Genomic DNA, 18,235 nt, shown 5'->3' with positions numbered 1-18,235 from the left:
CGCGCACTAGGCGCTCGCGCGCACATTGCGAAACAGGCCAAGGACGCGCACGCGTACCGTGCGCGCACGCGCCGATGATGGCACATGACTTCATTTATGAAACACGTGCCTGGCGATTTTGGAGAGGTTTCAGCAACCAACTTTGGCGCCAAAATGCACATAAAAGCCAAGGATTGAAGGGGATTGACAACACATGTTCATACATACACACACACTCACTAGGATTAGTTTTAGTTTAGTTTTCTAGAGAGAGAAGCTCTCACTTCTCTCTAGAATTAGGATTAGGTTTAGGTTAATCTCTCTTCTTAGATCTAGACTTAATTCATGTTTTGATTCAATTTTCCTTTATCAATTCTCAATCCTCTCATCTCTCTCTTTCTAGTTGTGTGTTTCTATAATTGTAATTCTTCATTTTGTTTTGGATAGATTGTTGTTCTTTTAGTTTCATTTCAATAATGCAATTTGAGGTAATTCATGATAATTGTGATTTCCTTGATTGTTGTTGTTAATTCTTCGCAATAATTGTTGTTAGTTTTGCTCTTGTTGTTGATTTACTATGCTTTCCTTTTATGCCTTCCATGTGTTTGATGAAATGCTTGGTTGGGTTTTAGAGTAGATTTTATCCCTCTTGGCCTAGATAGAGTAATTAGTGACTCTTGAGTTTTCTAATTCCTTTGTTGATTGATAATTAGAAGTTGCTAATTGATTTGAATACCCCTAAAGCTAGTCTTTCCTTTAGGATTTGATTAGGACTTGAGGAATCAAATTGATTCATCCACTTGACTTTCCTCCATGGTTAGAGGTTAACTAAGTGGTAGCAATGAACAATACTCATCACAATTGAGAAGGATAACTAGGATAGAACTTCTAGTTCTCATATCTTGCCAAGAGCTTTTTATAGTTGTTAGTTTATTTTCATTGCCATTTACTTTCATGCCTCTTATCAAAAACCCCAAAACACATCACAACCAATAACAAGACACTTCATTACAATTCCTAGGGAGAACGACCCGAGGTCTGAATACTTCGGTTTATAAATTTTAGGGGTTTGTACTAGTGACAAACAACTTTTTGTACGAAAGGATTATTGTTTGGTTTAGAAACTATACTTTACAACGAGAATTTATTTGAGAAATTCTAAACCGTCAAAAATCCAATCGTCAATGAGACAGTGGTCTTGACCAAGAAATGTAATGTCATAATTTAGAGTTACCTGCCAAGGAAGATGCCAGATCCAGGGAGCTTTCAAATTTCATGTACCATTGGGCGCACTACCTTTTTGAAAGCCTTGTATGATCTGGGTACAAGTATCAATTTAATACCCTTATCTGTGATGAAAAAACTGCAAATCAAAAAAAGAACAACCAACAAAGATAGCACTATAAATGGCAGATAAATTTTTGAAGTATGCACATGGAATAGTGGAAAATATCTTCGTCAAAGTGGGAAGTTCTTTCTCCCAACAAATTTTGTGATTCTTTACATAGGGAGGATGAAAACGCCTCTATAATCCTAGAAAGATTATTCCTAGCCACTGGGAGAGCTCTCATTGATGTAGAAAAGGGTGAATTAGTGCTTAGAGTGCATAATGAGTAACTGGCCTTTCATGTCTTCAAAAATATGTATTCATTAGGTGAAGAGGAGAGGTGCATGCAGATTGATCTTGTTGAACCAAATCTCCAAGAACCTCCTGATGATGTAAAACAGAGTTTACAGCTCAAGCTTCCTTTGGTGGGAATTAATACGATTTCTCCTCATATCAAATCTAAGTTTGGCAGGGTGTGCGTCATCCACCAAGAAGAAAGTTTCCAAGAAGAAAGTGTCAAGGGGATGGAGAAACAAAAAGATCTCCACTGAAGGTTTCTCACCAAGATTAAAAGTAGTATTGACTCGAAATACAAAGTTACTTTATACAGTCAACAAAATCCTCTCTCTTGAGCATATTGAGCTAATTCATGAGGACACATGAAGATGATTCACAGTGACAGGTGAGGAGTTGAAGCATTATGATCAACTCCCACCTTAACAAGAAATCAACTGTCAAGCTAGTGACGTTAAAAAAGTGCTTGTTGGGAGGCAACCCAACCCAAGTATCGTTTAATTTTCTATTTATTTTTATTTTGATTTTTTATTTTTGTTTTAATTCCATTTTATTTTTATCTATCAGTAGTTTTCCTTGTTTTTAATTTGATTGGATCATACAAAGTGTTTAAAACAAGAACAGGTGCATTCAGAATGAAAATTGGACACCCTGGAAGAAATTTGTAACGCAAGGGGTGGTCTCAAACTCCACGACGTAAAGTTTAGCGCCGCGACGACGTAAACCAAGACGAAAATTTCCAAGGGGTGGTGCCAAACTCTACGGTAGAAATTTAGGCGTCGCAGTGATGCACCTTTTTTTCAATTGATTTCATTGAGGGGCTCCATGCTTGAATTCTCCCAAGTTTGGCGCCATGAACTAAGAAGCAAAAAAAAAAAAACGGTGGCGTCCAGCGCCAAAAAAAATAAAAAAAAAGTTTTTTTCGTTATTTTTTTTTCACTTACTATTCTTCCCCCTGCCATTACCCTTGCTCTCCCTCCTTTTCTCTTGGTCTAGTTTTATTTTGCTCAAGAACGAGTAAATTTTTAAGTTTGGTGTTGTCGCTCCGCTAATTTTTCTATTTTTATCCATGGTAGCAGCTGACCTCCTCAATGGACCCTATGGACCATTGCATGAGCAGGGAGATGACCATCATGATGACTGGGGTAGTTGAGTTCCTTTTTCCATTCTTATTTTCATTCCTTTATTATTATTATTATTATTATTATTATTATTATTATTATTATTATTATTATTATTATTATTATGTTATTTTCCTATTTTCTGTTTGATTTTTAGTATCCTTTGCATGAGTCTGAGTCAATTTTAGTTTTTCTAGTTCATTTTAGTTATTTTAGTTTTATTTCAATCCAAATATGTCTCATGTATCACTTTCTAAGCTTAAATTCAAAAAAAAAAGAAGAGAAAAGTGGTGTAATACATGAGTTATTGAGTTTAAATTTTATAATTGTCTTGTCAAATTATATGTGGTGGTATTTATCTGTGATTGTAACTGCATGGAAAAAATAGTGCATGAATGACTTCGGAAACAAGGAGATGTTAATTCATGATAAACAGGAACTTAGAATAGTGTTATGAGATCTCCAAGAGTTAAACAAAAAATTGATCCTTGAAGCAAAATAAACTGCAAGAAAAGAATAAGAAAAAGCAAGGCTCAAGACTTTGAGCATCAATGGCTAGGAAGGTTTAATTGAACAAAAGCTCAAAAGAGTTATTTTCCTAGCTATATGCTTGTGGTGTGAATGTGTCAAGAAATCTTAAGATAGAACACTTAGAGTCAATGCCAAATGCAATCAAAGAGAAGCTAAAGGCTCTAAGCACTACTGACTAAAGAATCTAAAGAAAAATGATCAAAGCTCAAAGAGTTCCCCAGTTAAGTGCTTGTGGTGTTTTTGTGTCGAGCAAAACTTAAGACAAAATATTTAGAGTCATAGCTAGGCAGGGGTGCAAACCACCTAATAAAAAAAAGAAAAATGCTATATTCATGGATCAATCAGGAGTTAAAAGAGAGAAAGTTCATAACATCATCCGAGTTCTAGTTTTGTATGACATTGATATCACCAAGTTTTCAAAAGACAGAGAGATGCCAAAATATTCATAATCACAGTGTCATTAACCCCATTCAGAGGACAAACATGAGCTTGATTGACAGCTCAACTCTTAATCAAACCCACATCTCAAATTTCTATTATTTAAGTTGCTCGAGAACAAACAACAATTCAAGTTTGGTGTTGTGATGCATGAACATCTTTCTTATCCTTTCTTAGTAATTTGCATGTGGATTTGCTATATTATTCTGAGATTTAGGTGTTTTAAGACACCATAAATGCTATTTTGAGTTATTTTGCAATTTGATTTATTATAGGTGGCGTTTGGCGACTTTAGCAAAGTGCAAAGAGAATTCGTGGATGCTGTTAACCTTGACCTTTTTACACTCTAACGAGCATAACTTTAGTTATAGAGGTCTAAAAGATGCAATTCTAATAGCATTGAAAATCCAACTTCCAGAGCTTTCCAACGATTTATAATAGTTTATGCTTATTCTCTATATTTAGAGCAGGAGGTGGCGCCAAACGCCACGTCACGGCATTTAGCGCCATGATCAGCGCCATATACATCATAAGCCTCAAGTATGGCGCCTGGAATACTAAGTTTGGCACCACTCAAGGACTCCCAAGTCAAACTCTACTTCTCTCAAGTATGGCGCCATGCACATCCAGGAACTCAAGTTAGGCGCCACTCCTCCCAAGTATGGCGCCACCTTTTACACCCAGAATGGTCCTGCATGTATTTAAATTTTATTTTAATTTATTTTTAATTAAAAAAAGATATTAATTAGGTTTCTGAATTTTATTTCTAAATCAATTAGGTTAAATATACAAGGAGAAAAGATTTAGCCATTGGCGTCTCTTCTCTTCTCCTCTTCTCCTCTTCTGCACTTTACATTTTTCTTCGCTAGGGATTTTTACACCATGAGCAACTAAACCTCCATTGTTAAGGTTAGGAGCTCTATTTATTTAGATGAATTAATATTATTATTTTCTACTTCTGATTAATGCATTGATTTACATTCAAGAATCAGTTTCGTTCTTCATCCTACGGATTAAAGTATATTAGAAAATAACTCTTTTCTAAATTGAATTCTTGTTGAATCTTGAAAAAGTTATATCACCTGAATAATAGCTTAAAATTGAATTCCCTTGACTCTCTAATTACCTGGAGTTAACATAATACGTGACATATAATCATCTTATCTTTGGGTTTTCAGGGTTTTGTGTTGCTTATAAACTATTATTTGAACTTAAAACCTCTAATTAGATTAAGTGACCACGGAATTGGCGGTTCATTGAGTTACAGGAGGATTAAATTACCAAAAAATTAGAGTTTAATCACTTAAAGTTTGTTGTGAATTGAATCTTTGCATAATCAAAATAGTTAATAAGAATTGTTGATCCGAAAATTTGAACATCTGCAAAGTTTTAACTGTTTTCTCATATTAATCTCATAACCTATTCACTGTTTGCTTATTTAAGTTCTCTCATTTATTGTTATATACAATTTAGAACTCAAAACACTCAATTTGGTTTGTCTAACTAGCTTAATCACTCAACAATTGTTGCTTGATCCATTAATCCTCGTGGGATCGATCCTCTCTCACCTGAGGTATTACTTGGTACGACCCGGTGTACTTGCCGGTTCACTTGTGGTATTTTAAAATCCGCACCACTCTTCCTAGAATCATTGTTGTGCACTCTACTATAGATCTATCAAGATCTAACATATTATCTAGAACCAAATTCGTCCCCCTCTCCATCCCTTTGTAATTAAATTCCTCATTCTCTCAACCATGGAAGTCTTTCTCTCAGACTCATCTAGCAAGAAAGCTTTCTCTCCCATCCCAGATAAGCTCAATGAAAACAATTGTGTTACATGGAGATATCAAGCTCTCATCACCATTCAAAGCATTGGCATGGGAGATAATCTTTATGTTGATAAAATTCCAGAGCAGTTCATTTCTGGTCCAACCAAGAAGACACAATCTGAATATGATTCCTACAAGACCTGAAAGCTTTAAGATCTCACACTCTGTACATGGATGGTTGCATGCATGGCCACAAATTTTCAAACTAAAGTCATTGATTCAACTTGGTTTTATGAAATTTGGGAGAAAATTGATACCTATTTTACTACTATATCAAACACATCAGTCCAAACCTTAAAATCGCAACTAAAATCAATCAAAAAACAGCTTCTGCTTCAGATTATTTGGCACAAATTTAAAAGATTCTTGATTCTTTATTTGCAATAGACTATGTAGTTCCAAAAGATGACCACCTTCAAGCTATTTTAGATGATTTTTAAAAAGAATACTCTATATGCATAGGAACTGTTATATCAAAACTAAGTTTCTATCTACACCCTCTTCCATTAGTGAAGCTGCATGATTGCCAAATTCTAGTGCAAGCCATCACATGACCAACGATGCCTCAAATTTGTTAATTTCATCCTCAAGTCCAGTGGATTTAGAACATTTAGATGTGAGAAATGGTACAGATCTAAGTATCACTGGTAAAGGCTCCTCAATTCTAGCTGATCCATATAAAAAATATTGCTTTTCGTTTGAATAATTTGTTAATTATTCTTGAAATCACACACAATCTTATGAGTGTATCAAAATTTGCTTCTGATACTTATGTTTTCTTTAAATTCTGGTCTAATTTTGTTATTGGTGATCAGGCTACCTTGGAGCATCTTTTCCAAGACGTAGCTAAGAATGACATCTAAACCTTTGATCAACTTTGTGCGTCAAAATCCATTCCTACAATTTGTTTTGATCTGTGTACTACTACAACTATGTATAAGCCATAGACTAGTTTAGTTAACAGTTATAGTAATCAGTTTTCTCTTCATTCTAGTCATTCACTTAATCAAGATAGTCAAATATATAATGTGACTGCTTTTAACTGTAATCAAACATCAAATATTGAATTGTGGCATAAAAGATTAGGCCATTGTGCAATAAATACTATTGTTACTGTCTTTAAACAATGTTCTTTCTCTACACGCTCTAGGTTATATTTGTTTACAAGGACAAGACATTGAAATATGGACACAGAGACACAAAAGTGTTTGGCAAGTGAAATATGGACAGAGATATCATGTCTTGGACACTAAATTAGTGTATTTTGTGTCCTTCCTGTTAGGAAGGACACATAGACACTAGACGGAGATATAACCTTTTTTCTTTTATGATCACTATTAAATTTTTATAATTATATTTTTTTATCATTTTATTTTTCAATCTAAATTTTGTGTAAAGAAAAAATGAAGTTAAGTTGGACTTTTTATTGTTTGTTCTATCTTATATTTAGTTTTTCACCAAACAAAATACAAAAACACTAATTTTTGAATCTTTATCCTTTGTATCAGGTTCTTAGTGTTTTGTCTTGTCCTATTCTCAAAACCAAATACAACCCTAATGTTCAACTTGATAATGTGTGTGAACTTTTCTCTCTTTCAAAAATACACATTTACACTTTTTCAACATTGACTACAAATCACTCCTTGAATTGGTCCTTATTGATATTTAGGGCCCTGCCCTAATTATCTCAAAAAATGGATATAGATACTATGTATGCTTTATTGATGCATATTTCTAAATTTGTTTGTATCTTTATGCATATTAATAAGGAACAATCTCTCTTAACCTTACAGAATTATAAAAATCTAATGGAAAAATAGATTGGATGTAAATTGAAATCCTTAAAAATTGACATAGAAACAAAATTTCTCTCAAAAACTTTTACTTCTTTTCTTGCAGCAAAAGGTATTTTTCATAGAAAATCCTATCCAAATACACATCATCAATAAGGATCTGTTAAAAGAAAGCACCTACATATAACTTAGATGAGGCTTTTTTTATTAGCCACATCCTCTTTCTCCCAATGTCATTTTGGAAAAATGCTTTTGCTAGCTTTGTCTACATTATCAATAGGCTTCCAACTACTGCTTTGGAAAATACAAGCCCTTATAAGCTTTTATTTCAACATAAACTAAACTACACCTTTTTCAAAATTTTTGGGTGTGCCTGCGACCCATTTTTAAGATCTTACAATAAAGTCAAATTTGATTACAAGTCTAAATTTGCTTATTTTTTGGATATGACACTCAATATAAAAGCTATAAATTCATGGCAAAGAATAACAAATATATATGGCTAGACATGTCAAATTTGATGAATGAAAAGTGATTTCCTTACTCTAAACTATTTTCTTGTAATCTCAATACTAAATCTCAATATTTGGCAATTACATCTCAATTACAGCCTCTATGTTTCAGTTACCAAGCTCATCAGCTCCATCTAGTTCCCATCCCCTTCCATTACAACAATCAACAACTAATGATACAACAAACATTGAGAATACCTCAGATGATCATGCTACTCAAATAGTTACTATACAAATCTCAAAAGGACATAACACTACTAAGTCACATGATAGCAATTTTGATTACATTTCTGATCTCTCATTGAATTCACCTCCTGAACTAGACTAAAAGATTGAGTATCTTTCATAAACATCACCAAGTTCTATGATTCCCATAGGAGAGTTGAAATTTGATTACCCTCTATTTCATCTCATAACACTCACAATATGGTAACAAGGTCTAAAGCAAAATTGAATTCCTTTATTACATTAATTGTATCAAAAAATATTGAACCTGATCTTATAAATAATACTACTAAAATGTTAAACAAGCATTGTAGTCTCCACATTAGAAGGCAGCAATGGACTCAGAATATAAAGTTTTTTTTAAATGCGAAACTTGGACTCTTGAAAAAGCTCTACCAAATGCTTCTATTTTGGACGGCAAATCAGTTTTTGCCATGAAAAGAGATTCTCATGACAAAATTCTCAGGTATAAAGCACGTTTGGTGGCCAAAGATTTTCACCAAATAGAAGGAATAGATTATGATTAGATATTTAGTCATGTCATTAGGTCTACAATTAACTCCGCCTATGTTACACTTGCGGTACATAGCCGGTCCCAAGCCTGGATAAAAGAGGAGGGTTGTGTTAGGTCTTCGATAACCAACATAAAAATATAGTTGAATCCCCATGACATGAATCAAAGACATTATTGCACTAAAGCTAGGTCATTTGCCCGGAAACAACGCGTTGTATGGCTCGAGCACTGCGTCAAATGAGCAAGAGCCACTGCATCGGTGCCCGGATGTAGTGTTAAATGAGGAAGGGTTCTCGTATTTTTATGAACGGACGAGGATAAATAAGCTAGTTCACAAAGTAAAAGGTAAAGGTCGGAATGACAGAAGCTTAAAATTTGGGACATGGAATATAGGTACTCTAACAGGAAAGTTCATGGAGGTGGTGCACACCATGACAAGGAGGAAGATTAACGTTATGTGCCTACAAGAAACAAAATGGGTTGGTGCGAAGGCTAGGGAGTTGGATACTTCTGGTTTCAAACTTTGGTATACAAGAAAGGTAAAGACTAGGAATGTGGTTGGAATTATTGTGGATAAGCAGTGGAAGACGGACGTAGTGGATGTCAAGAAGGTGGGAGATCGGATCATCTCTATCAAACTTGTGGTGGAGGGAGGTACTTTCCACGTGATTAGCGCCTATGCACCGCAAGTGGGTTCGGATGAATAATACAAGATAAGGTTTTTGGAGGATCTAGAGAGTTTGGTTCAAGACATACCTTTGGAAGATAAGATTTTCTTTAGAAGAGATTTAAATGGCCATGTTGGGAGAGAAGTGATTGGATATGGGAGTATTCACGGAGGCCATGCTTTCGGGGTGATCAATGCCGAGGGTAAAACTATGTTGGACTTTTCCTCAACTTTTGATCTTCTCATCGCAAATACATGTTTTAAAAAGAGAGGCAAACATCTTATAACCTATAAGAGTGGCATGACAAGCTCTCAAATCGACTTCTTCTTGTTGAGGAGAGTCAACCGGAAATTTTGTATTAATTGTAAAATTATCCCAAGAGAGAGTTTGACAACACAACATAGGGTGCTTGGTGGACGAAATTGTGATCACTACAACTTCGCACAACTAACCAGCAAGTGTACTGGGTCGTCCAAGTAATAAACCTTACGCGAGTAAGGGTCGATCCCACAGAGATTGTTGGTATGAAGCAAGCTATGGTTACCTTGTAAATCTTAGTCAGGCAGACTCAAATGGATATGAATGATGATATACGAATGAAACATAAAGATAAAGATAGAGATACTAATGTAATTCATTGGTAGGAATTTCAGATAAGCGTATGAAGATGCTTGTGCCTTCCGTCTCTCTGCTTTCCTACTGTCTTCATCCAATCCTTCTTACTCCTTTCCATGGCAAGCTTATGCAAGGGTTTCACCGTTGTCAGTGGCTACCTCCCATCCTCTCAGTGGAAATGTTTAACGCACCCTGTCACGGCACGGCTATCCATCTGTCGGTTCTCAATCAGGCCGGAATAGAATCCAGTGATTCTTTTGCGTCTGTCACTAACGCCCCGCCTTCAGGAGTTTGAAGCTCGTCACAGTCATTCAATCATTGAATCCTACTCAGAATACCACAGACAAGGTTAGACCTTCCGGATTCTCTTGAATGCCGCCATCAGTTCTAGCCTATACCATGAAGACTCTGATCTCATGGAATGGCTGGCTCGGTTGTCAGGCGAGCACTCGGTTGTCAGGCGATCAACCATGCATCGTGTATCAGGAATCCAAGAGATATCCACCCAATTTAAGGTAGAACGGAGGTGGTTGTCAGGCACACGTTCATAGGTGAGAATGATGATGAGTGTCACGGATCATCACATTCATCAAGTTGAAGAACAAGTGGTATCTTAGAACAAGAACAAGCAGAATTGAATAGAAGAACAATAGTAATTGCATTAATACTCGAGGTACAGCAGAGCTCCACACCTTAATCTATGGTGTGTAGAAACTCCATCGTTGAAAATACATAAGAACAAGGTCTAGGCATGGCTGAATGGCCAGCCTCCCAATGATCTAAGAACTAGATGTCCAGAGATGAAAAATACAATAGTAAAAGGTCCTACTTATAGAGAACTAGTAGCCTAGGGTGTACAGAGATGAGTAAATGACATAAAAATCTACTTCCGGGCCCACTTGGTGTGTGCTTGGGCTGAGCATTGAAGTATTTTCGTGTAGAGACTCTTCTTGGAGTTAAACGCCAGCTTTTATGCCAGTTTGGGCGTTTAACTCCCATTCTTGTGCCAGTTCCGGCGTTTAACGTTGGAAATCCTGAGGGTGACTTTGAACGCCGGTTTGGGCCATCAAATCTTGAGCAAAGTATGAACTATTATACATAGCTGGAAAGCCCAGAATGTCTACTTTCCAACGCCGTTGAGAGCGCGCCAATTGGGCTTCTGTAGCTCCATAAAATCCACTTCGAGTGCAGGGAGGTCAGAATCCAACAGCATCTGCAGTCCTTTTTAGTCTCTGAATCAGATTTTTGCTCAGGTCCCTCAATTTCAGCCAGAAAATACCTGAAATCACAGAAAACACACAAACTCATAGTAAAGTCCAGAAAAGTGAATTTTAACTAAAAACTAATAAAAATATACTAAAAACTAACTAGATCATACTAAAAACATACTAAAAACAATGCCAAAAAGCGTACAAATTATTCGCTCATCAGTGCTCGTCATGGATTTTCGTGTTGAGCAAAAGTTGAGGAAAAGACATCATACGAAGAACCCAAGGATGAGGTGGTGGCAGATGAAAGGTGAGGAAGAAGCTTCCTAAGACGGGTAGGAGAAGAGGCAAAGTGGAATGGGAATGGAAGTGCAGAAGAGATGTGGAGGGAGATGGCAGAAGTTATTAGAAGAACAGCAAAAGAAAGCTTTGGTGAATCTAAAGGAATAGGACTAAGAGACAAAGAGTCCTGGTGGTGAAATGCGAGTATACACGAAAAGATAAAGATAAAAAGGGAGTGCTTTAAAGAGTGGTCTTTATGCCGCAACGCAGATAACTAGAAAAAATATAAGGCGGCTAAGAAAGAGACAAAAGTGGCTATAAGTGAAGCAAGAACAAGAGCATATGAGGGTCTTTACAAATTACAAGTCTTTGGGCACGAAAGAAGGAGAAAATTGTATATATAATGAAAGGTGGAAGAGCTACTTCTACGAGTTATTTAATGAGGAACAAAAGACTCTTCCGAGCCTTGGTCGGTTATGCACAAGGGAAGAAGATCAAAACTTTTACTACTATCGAAGGATTCGAGACTTCGAGGTAAAAGAGGCTCTAAAGGAGATGAAAAATGGCAGTGTAGTAGGACCTGGTAATATTCCAATTGAGGTTTAAAAGGGTATTGGAGAAAAAGGCATCAACTGGTTAACCAAGCTTTTTAATGAGATTTTAAGGTCAAAGAAGATACCTAATGAGTGGAGAAAGAGAACCTTGGTACCTATCTACAAGAATAAGTGGGATATACAAAGTTGCAGAAACTATAGAGGGATCAAGATCATGAGTCATACCATGAAGTTACGGAAAAGCGTGATAGAGCGAAGGTTGAGAAAAGAGACACAAGTAACAGAGAACCAATTCGAATTTATTTCAGGCAGATCTACCACTGAAGCGATATACCTATTAAGAAGGATGATGGAGAGATATCGTAATAATAAAAGGGATCTACTTATGGTGTTTATCGATTTGGAAAATGCATATGATAGGGTACCATGGGAGGTCTTATGGAAGGTTTTAGAAAGAGGAGAGTAAGGATCGCATATATTCGTGCAATTAAAGACATGTATGATGGGGCCATAACTAGTATGAAGACTCAAAGTGGTGTGACAGAGGAATTTGCTATTGGTATAGGATTACACCAGGGATCATCCTTAAATCCATACCTTTTCACATTAGTCTTGGAAGTACTCACAGAGCAAATCCAAGAGCATGTGCCATGGTGCATGCTTTTTGCCAATGATATCGTCCTTATGGGAGAGTTAAGGAAAGACCTAAATAAGAACTTGGAGCTATGGAGAGAAGCTCTAGAAGTGTATGGTCTGAGCATAAGCCGTAGCAAGACGGAATATATGGAATGTAAGTTCAGTATGAGAAGGAAAAACCCTAATATAGAGGTGAAGATTGGAGAAAACATCCTACAAAAAGTTAAAAGTTTTAAGTATCTTGGGTGCATCATACAGGATAATGGAGAGATTAAATAGGATGTAAATCATAGGATCCAAGCAGGTTGGTCAAAATGGCAGAGTGCATCTGATTTTATATGCGACAAAAAAGTGCCTTTAAAACTTAAAGGTAAATTCTATCGCACCGCTATAAGACCGGCTACGATTTATAGTACGGAGTGTTGGGCGGCTAAAGGGGAGCACGAACATAAGCTGACTGTGCCAGAGATGAAGATGTTGAGATGGATGAGTGGTCATACGCGATTGAATAAAATAAGAAACGAAGATATAAGGGAGATAGTTGGAGTAGCACCCATTGTGAAAAAGATGGTTGAATCGCGTCTCAGGTGGTTTGGACATATGAGAAAAAGACCGATAGAACATCCAGTCAGAAGGGTGGATGAGATGGAAGATGGACAAGGGGCGAAAGGCAGAGGAAGACCTACGAAGACCATCCATGAGGTGGTCAAATGAGCTCTACTTATAAACGGCCTCTCTGTAGACAAGATATATGACAGAGCACAATGGCGTCATTTGATTAGTGTAGCCGACCCCACTTAGTGGGACAAGGCTTTGTTGTTATTGTTGTTGTTGTATTAGGTCTACAACTATGAGAATTATATTAACTCTTGTCGTTTTTCTAAGTTGGGATATTTGAAAAGTTGATTTTGATAATGCGTTTTTAAATAAAAAGTTATATTGAAAAGTGTATATGATTCAACCAGATAATTATGTTAATTATAATCCTTCATTAGTTTGTGATCTTAATAAAGATATTTATGGGTTAAAACAAGTTTCCAGAGCTTGGTTTAACACCTTATCCCTAACTTTGAGGTAGTTTGGGTTTATAAATGCCAAATCATATATATTTTTGTTTATGAAAATTACATCATCATATGCTATATCTTTTAGTCTATGTAGATGACATAGTTGTCAGTAGAAACAATCCTAAAGAAATTCTTTTGCTAATCAGTAAACCCAATGTAGTTTTTCTTTTGAAGGATTTAAGGATATTTAGCTATTTTCTTGGTTTAGAGGCAAATTGTTTACCTAAGGGATAGATACTCTTGACTAAATCAAAATATGCAACTAAGCTCTTAAAGAAATTTGGCATGGAAAACTCAAAATCATTGCCATCGCCAATGATTTCAAGTGCAAAGTTGGCAACTAATGATTCTAAAGCTCATGACAATCTAAAAAGGGTATAGAGCAATTGTTGGTTCTATATAATACCTTACTATAATCTGACCGAAAATTTTGTTTGTAGTGAATCAAATGTCTCAATTCATGCATAATCCAACAGTTCAACATTAGAAAAGTGTGAAATGCATAGTGTATTATATCAATGGTATTTTGTTTACAAAATCAATTGATTTTAGACTCTTTGGCTTTGGAGATGCTGATTGGGGAGGAGATTTGGATTACTGCAAGTATATTACTAGATTTTATATATACTTGGCAATAACTTAGTCTCGTGGAGGAGTATGAAGCAGACGAAAGTAAGCCAGAGCAGCACGGAAGCTGAATACAGAGCAGTTGCAGTAGCATAGTCAGAAATCATGTCTCTCCAAAAACTCTTAAGAGAACTAAACATTCTTCATCAACCAAGTGCACCTATTATTTATTGTGATAATCAAAGAACATGCTTATTATTTTCCAATTCGGTTCTTCACCGTTGATGTAAATGTTTGTAGTTAGATTTACATGTTATTAGCGAGTTAGTTGATAACAAATAACTTTTGTCATACACAGTCTTTCTCGATATCAGATAGTGGATACTTTAACTAAACCCCTCTTTGTTGTGGCATTGAGTAAGCACAGAGATAAACTGAGGGTTCATGGTAGCACGTACCTTGCTTCAACTATGCGCGCGTGCACGCCGGGGGGATATGGGTGGTAGACTTTGATAGTTAAAAGTTAGAATTGTTTAGAGAATGTACTTTGATGAGCCTGCTATATATAGAGGTTTAGTTTAGCATTATCAGTTTTACGCATAACAAATTCTATTTACTTCCACTGCAAGAAGCCATCTATCTCTTTTTTTATTCTCTCATCTTATTCTTGATTCTTTGCTGCTCTTCTAAGATTATTGTTGTGCACTCTGCTATAAATATATCACAATTTAACAAAAATGATAAATTAATTAGTTATTAATTACTATTAAATTTGTAATTTTTTATCATGTATTAACTATACTATCTTAACTTAAATGTGATTAAATCGTTGTTTTTTATTAATTTTTTAATTTAAAAAAGTTTGGTAAGTTATTTTTTGCCAACTTAGACACAATATGTTGTGCTACATGTCCTTTTTTTTCTTACTTTTTTTACTGAATTTTTTATATTTTGATATTTATTTCTTTTTACTATTTTTTATTTGAATCATACTAATTCATAATAGATTTTAAACTTATTCTTATAACTCCTATATATGTTACTAATGATGTTCATATTTCTGAACACACTATATTTATTTTCACCAATTATTAGATTGTTGTATTTTGTACTCTCATTACTCAATCATGTTCTCATTATTTATTTATTTATTTATTTATTTATTTATTTATTTATTATTATTATTATTATTATTATTATTATTATTATTATTATTATTATTATTGAATTTAAATAAGGGACAAATCATCACCTCACATGAAATATCACATACAATATATTTTTTTTGAAGAAAAAAGTTCAACACAACAAGGTGAAGCATATAAAATAATAAAGAACAACCCGACAACTCTAGTCATTACAACCCCTAGTTATCTTTGGCATTGCCATCAATAACCATAGGGTTCACCACCACTTCACTCATCAGAGAGCAAGAAGGATCTACTAATAATATCCACCACACGTGAGCTTTGATTCCTGAAGATTCTATCATTCCGTTCTAGCCAAACTGTCCAGATAACAGTAAAGAAGCCAATTCCCACCTCCTCCTCTCACTTCTTCTTGCTGCAGCATTGGTCCAGCTTTCAAAGTGTTATTTGAGTGTACCAGGCATGGTCCATTTTCTTCCAAGAGCGAATAGCCAAGCACACCACACCCGCCAGGAAATCTCACAACCAGCAAACAAATGAAAAGCACACTCCACAGACTTACCACATAAGACACATGTACGATTATTTGGGTTAATTACACCTAGTCTACACAGTCTGTCCTTAGTATTCACCCTCCCCACCAACACAAACCAAGATAATAACTCGATCCTTGGTGGAAAGAAACCCTTCCAAATTGCACTTGTGAAGCTATAGCTTGTTATTTCTTCCGGGAGAATCGCTTTCTGCAACACCTGCACAAATGAGTTAGTCAAATAAATACCAGATCTATCAAATTTTTAGACCACTCTGTCCTCCCTCTCAGATGTTAGCTGAACAGACTGTAAAACCTGATGGAGTTGGTTTACTAGTGCCAACTCCCACTGAAAAAGCTCTCTCCTCTATTGAAAATTTTATATCCACTCTAGTCCATCCCAAAATTCGCAATTTCCAATAACAGAACCTTTGAGGTTTGAGACCGAGAAAAGCCTTGAAAACAACTCTTTAAGAACACCGTGAGGTAACCAGATATCCTCCCAGAACTGTACTGTTCTGCCATTCCCTACATCCATATACAAACCCCTGATAATTTTTTCTCTCACATGTGGCTCACTGATTTGTAACTGGCAAATATCCTTCCAAGGACCTCTCCTTGTAGGTACAGGCTGACTACACAGCATCTCATTCGAATTCAAGTTATTACAGGAGCAGACGACTTTCTTCCACAGGGGACAATCCTCTTTTGAGAACCTCCACCACCAGTTAAAGAGCAAAGCTGTATTCCAAATTACTGCGTCTCCAATTCCCAGACCACCTGCCTTTTTTGGAGCCATCACCACTTCCCATTTTACTAGTAGTATCCCATTTCTCCCATTCTCTTTACTCCATAAGAAGTACCTTTGGAGTGAGATCAACTTCTCCGCTACCGCCTTCGACATCTTGTATAGGCAAAGATAGTAGATAGACAAACTATTCAGAATAGACTTAATAAGAACCAGCTTACTCGCTTTGTTTAAGGTCTTTGCTTTCTACAGACTTAACTTGTCTTCCACCTTATCAATCACCGGTTTCCAAGTCTTCACAAGCCTCGGGTTTGCTCCAAGAGAAATGGCAAGATATTGGACTGGTAGAGACTCCTCCTTGCATCCCAGCAACTGACACATTTTCTGTGCCCAATGCCGATCACTGTTAACCAGAATGAAGTTAGACTTCTCAAAATTGATACTCAATCCTGACATCAGCTCAAAGCAACGTAACAATCGCTTGTAGTTCTTGATAGTCTCTTCCTCAGTAGGACAGAAGAGAATGGTATCATCTGCAAACTGTAAGTGCGACAGCTCAGTGTTATCCCTTCCAACCAAAAGTAGATAGATGTGGCCATTCCTCACTGCCTCCCTGATCATCCTATGTAGCACATCAACAACTAGCACAAATAGAAATGGCGATAAAAGGTCTCCTTGTCATAGTCCCCTTTCCATCTTGAAAGGCTTAGTGAGGGACCCATTTATCATAACTGACATAGACGCAGAGCAGACACACTCCTTAATCCACCCCCTCCATATATGGCCGAAGACCATCTTCTGCAAAACAATATCCACAAAGCTCCATTTGACCCGGTCGTATGCCTTTCGAAAATCAAGTTTAATAATCGTGGCACTCTTCTTCCTAGCCTTCAGCCACTGCACAGTCTCATAGGCTATCAATGCCCCATCATGAATTTTTCTGCCCTTCACAAATGCATTCTGTGTCTCTCCTACTAACCCTGGCATGACCTTCCTCATTCTCCGAACCAATACCTTAGATATGACTTTATACACACAACCCACCATACTAATCGGCCTGAGGTCTTTTATTTCTTTAGCCCTAACAAACTTCGGCGCCGGCGCCACCCAAGTGATATTCGAATCTTTAGGTAACCTAGAAAACCGAAAAAAATCCAAGACTGCTCCAGTAAACTCCTGCCCAACTTCTTCCCAACACTTCTTGATGAAATTCATATTATATCTGTCACTTCCTGGTGCTTTTGTTGACTCGCAATCCCATACTGCCTCCTTTATCTCTTCAACAGATGGCATCAACTCCAGCTCTGTTGTCTTTACCACATCTATCTGCATTACTAACCCATCCTGAAAGCCTACGTTAGGTGACACCTCCTGTTGGTACAAGTCCTTGTAGAAATCTCTTATAGCCACCTTAATCCTGGCTTGATTCCTCACTACTCTTCTATGAATCATTAAAGCATCAATCCGGTTGTTCCTCCTTCGAGCTAGGGCTAAATTATGAAAGTACCGAGTATTTTTGTCCATCTTCTTTGCATGCCTGGATCTTGACATCTGCTTTCAATGTACCTCCTTCCTGATATACCACCTCTTACAAGAGCTGACCAGTGCCTTCCTTCTTGCTTCTAAGGTTCCATCATGCAGTCC

General features: G+C 36.4%; 1 protein-coding gene across 1 annotated transcript; it reads right to left on the bottom strand.

Moving 5' to 3' along the window:
* Positions 1-16,222: 16,222 nt before the first annotated feature.
* Positions 16,223-16,747, bottom strand: LOC140175581 (uncharacterized mitochondrial protein AtMg00310-like). The gene has a single exon (XM_072204096.1). The coding sequence runs from the start codon at positions 16,745-16,747 to the stop codon at positions 16,223-16,225; it is 525 nt and encodes a 174-aa protein (XP_072060197.1).
* Positions 16,748-18,235: the final 1,488 nt, after the last annotated feature.

This window comes from Arachis hypogaea, chromosome 10 (assembly GCF_003086295.3).
Source record: "Arachis hypogaea cultivar Tifrunner chromosome 10, arahy.Tifrunner.gnm2.J5K5, whole genome shotgun sequence".
NCBI lineage: Eukaryota > Viridiplantae > Streptophyta > Magnoliopsida > Fabales > Fabaceae > Arachis > Arachis hypogaea.
Note: the sequence above shows the minus strand (reverse complement) of the source record. Positions and strands in the feature narration are given on the sequence as shown.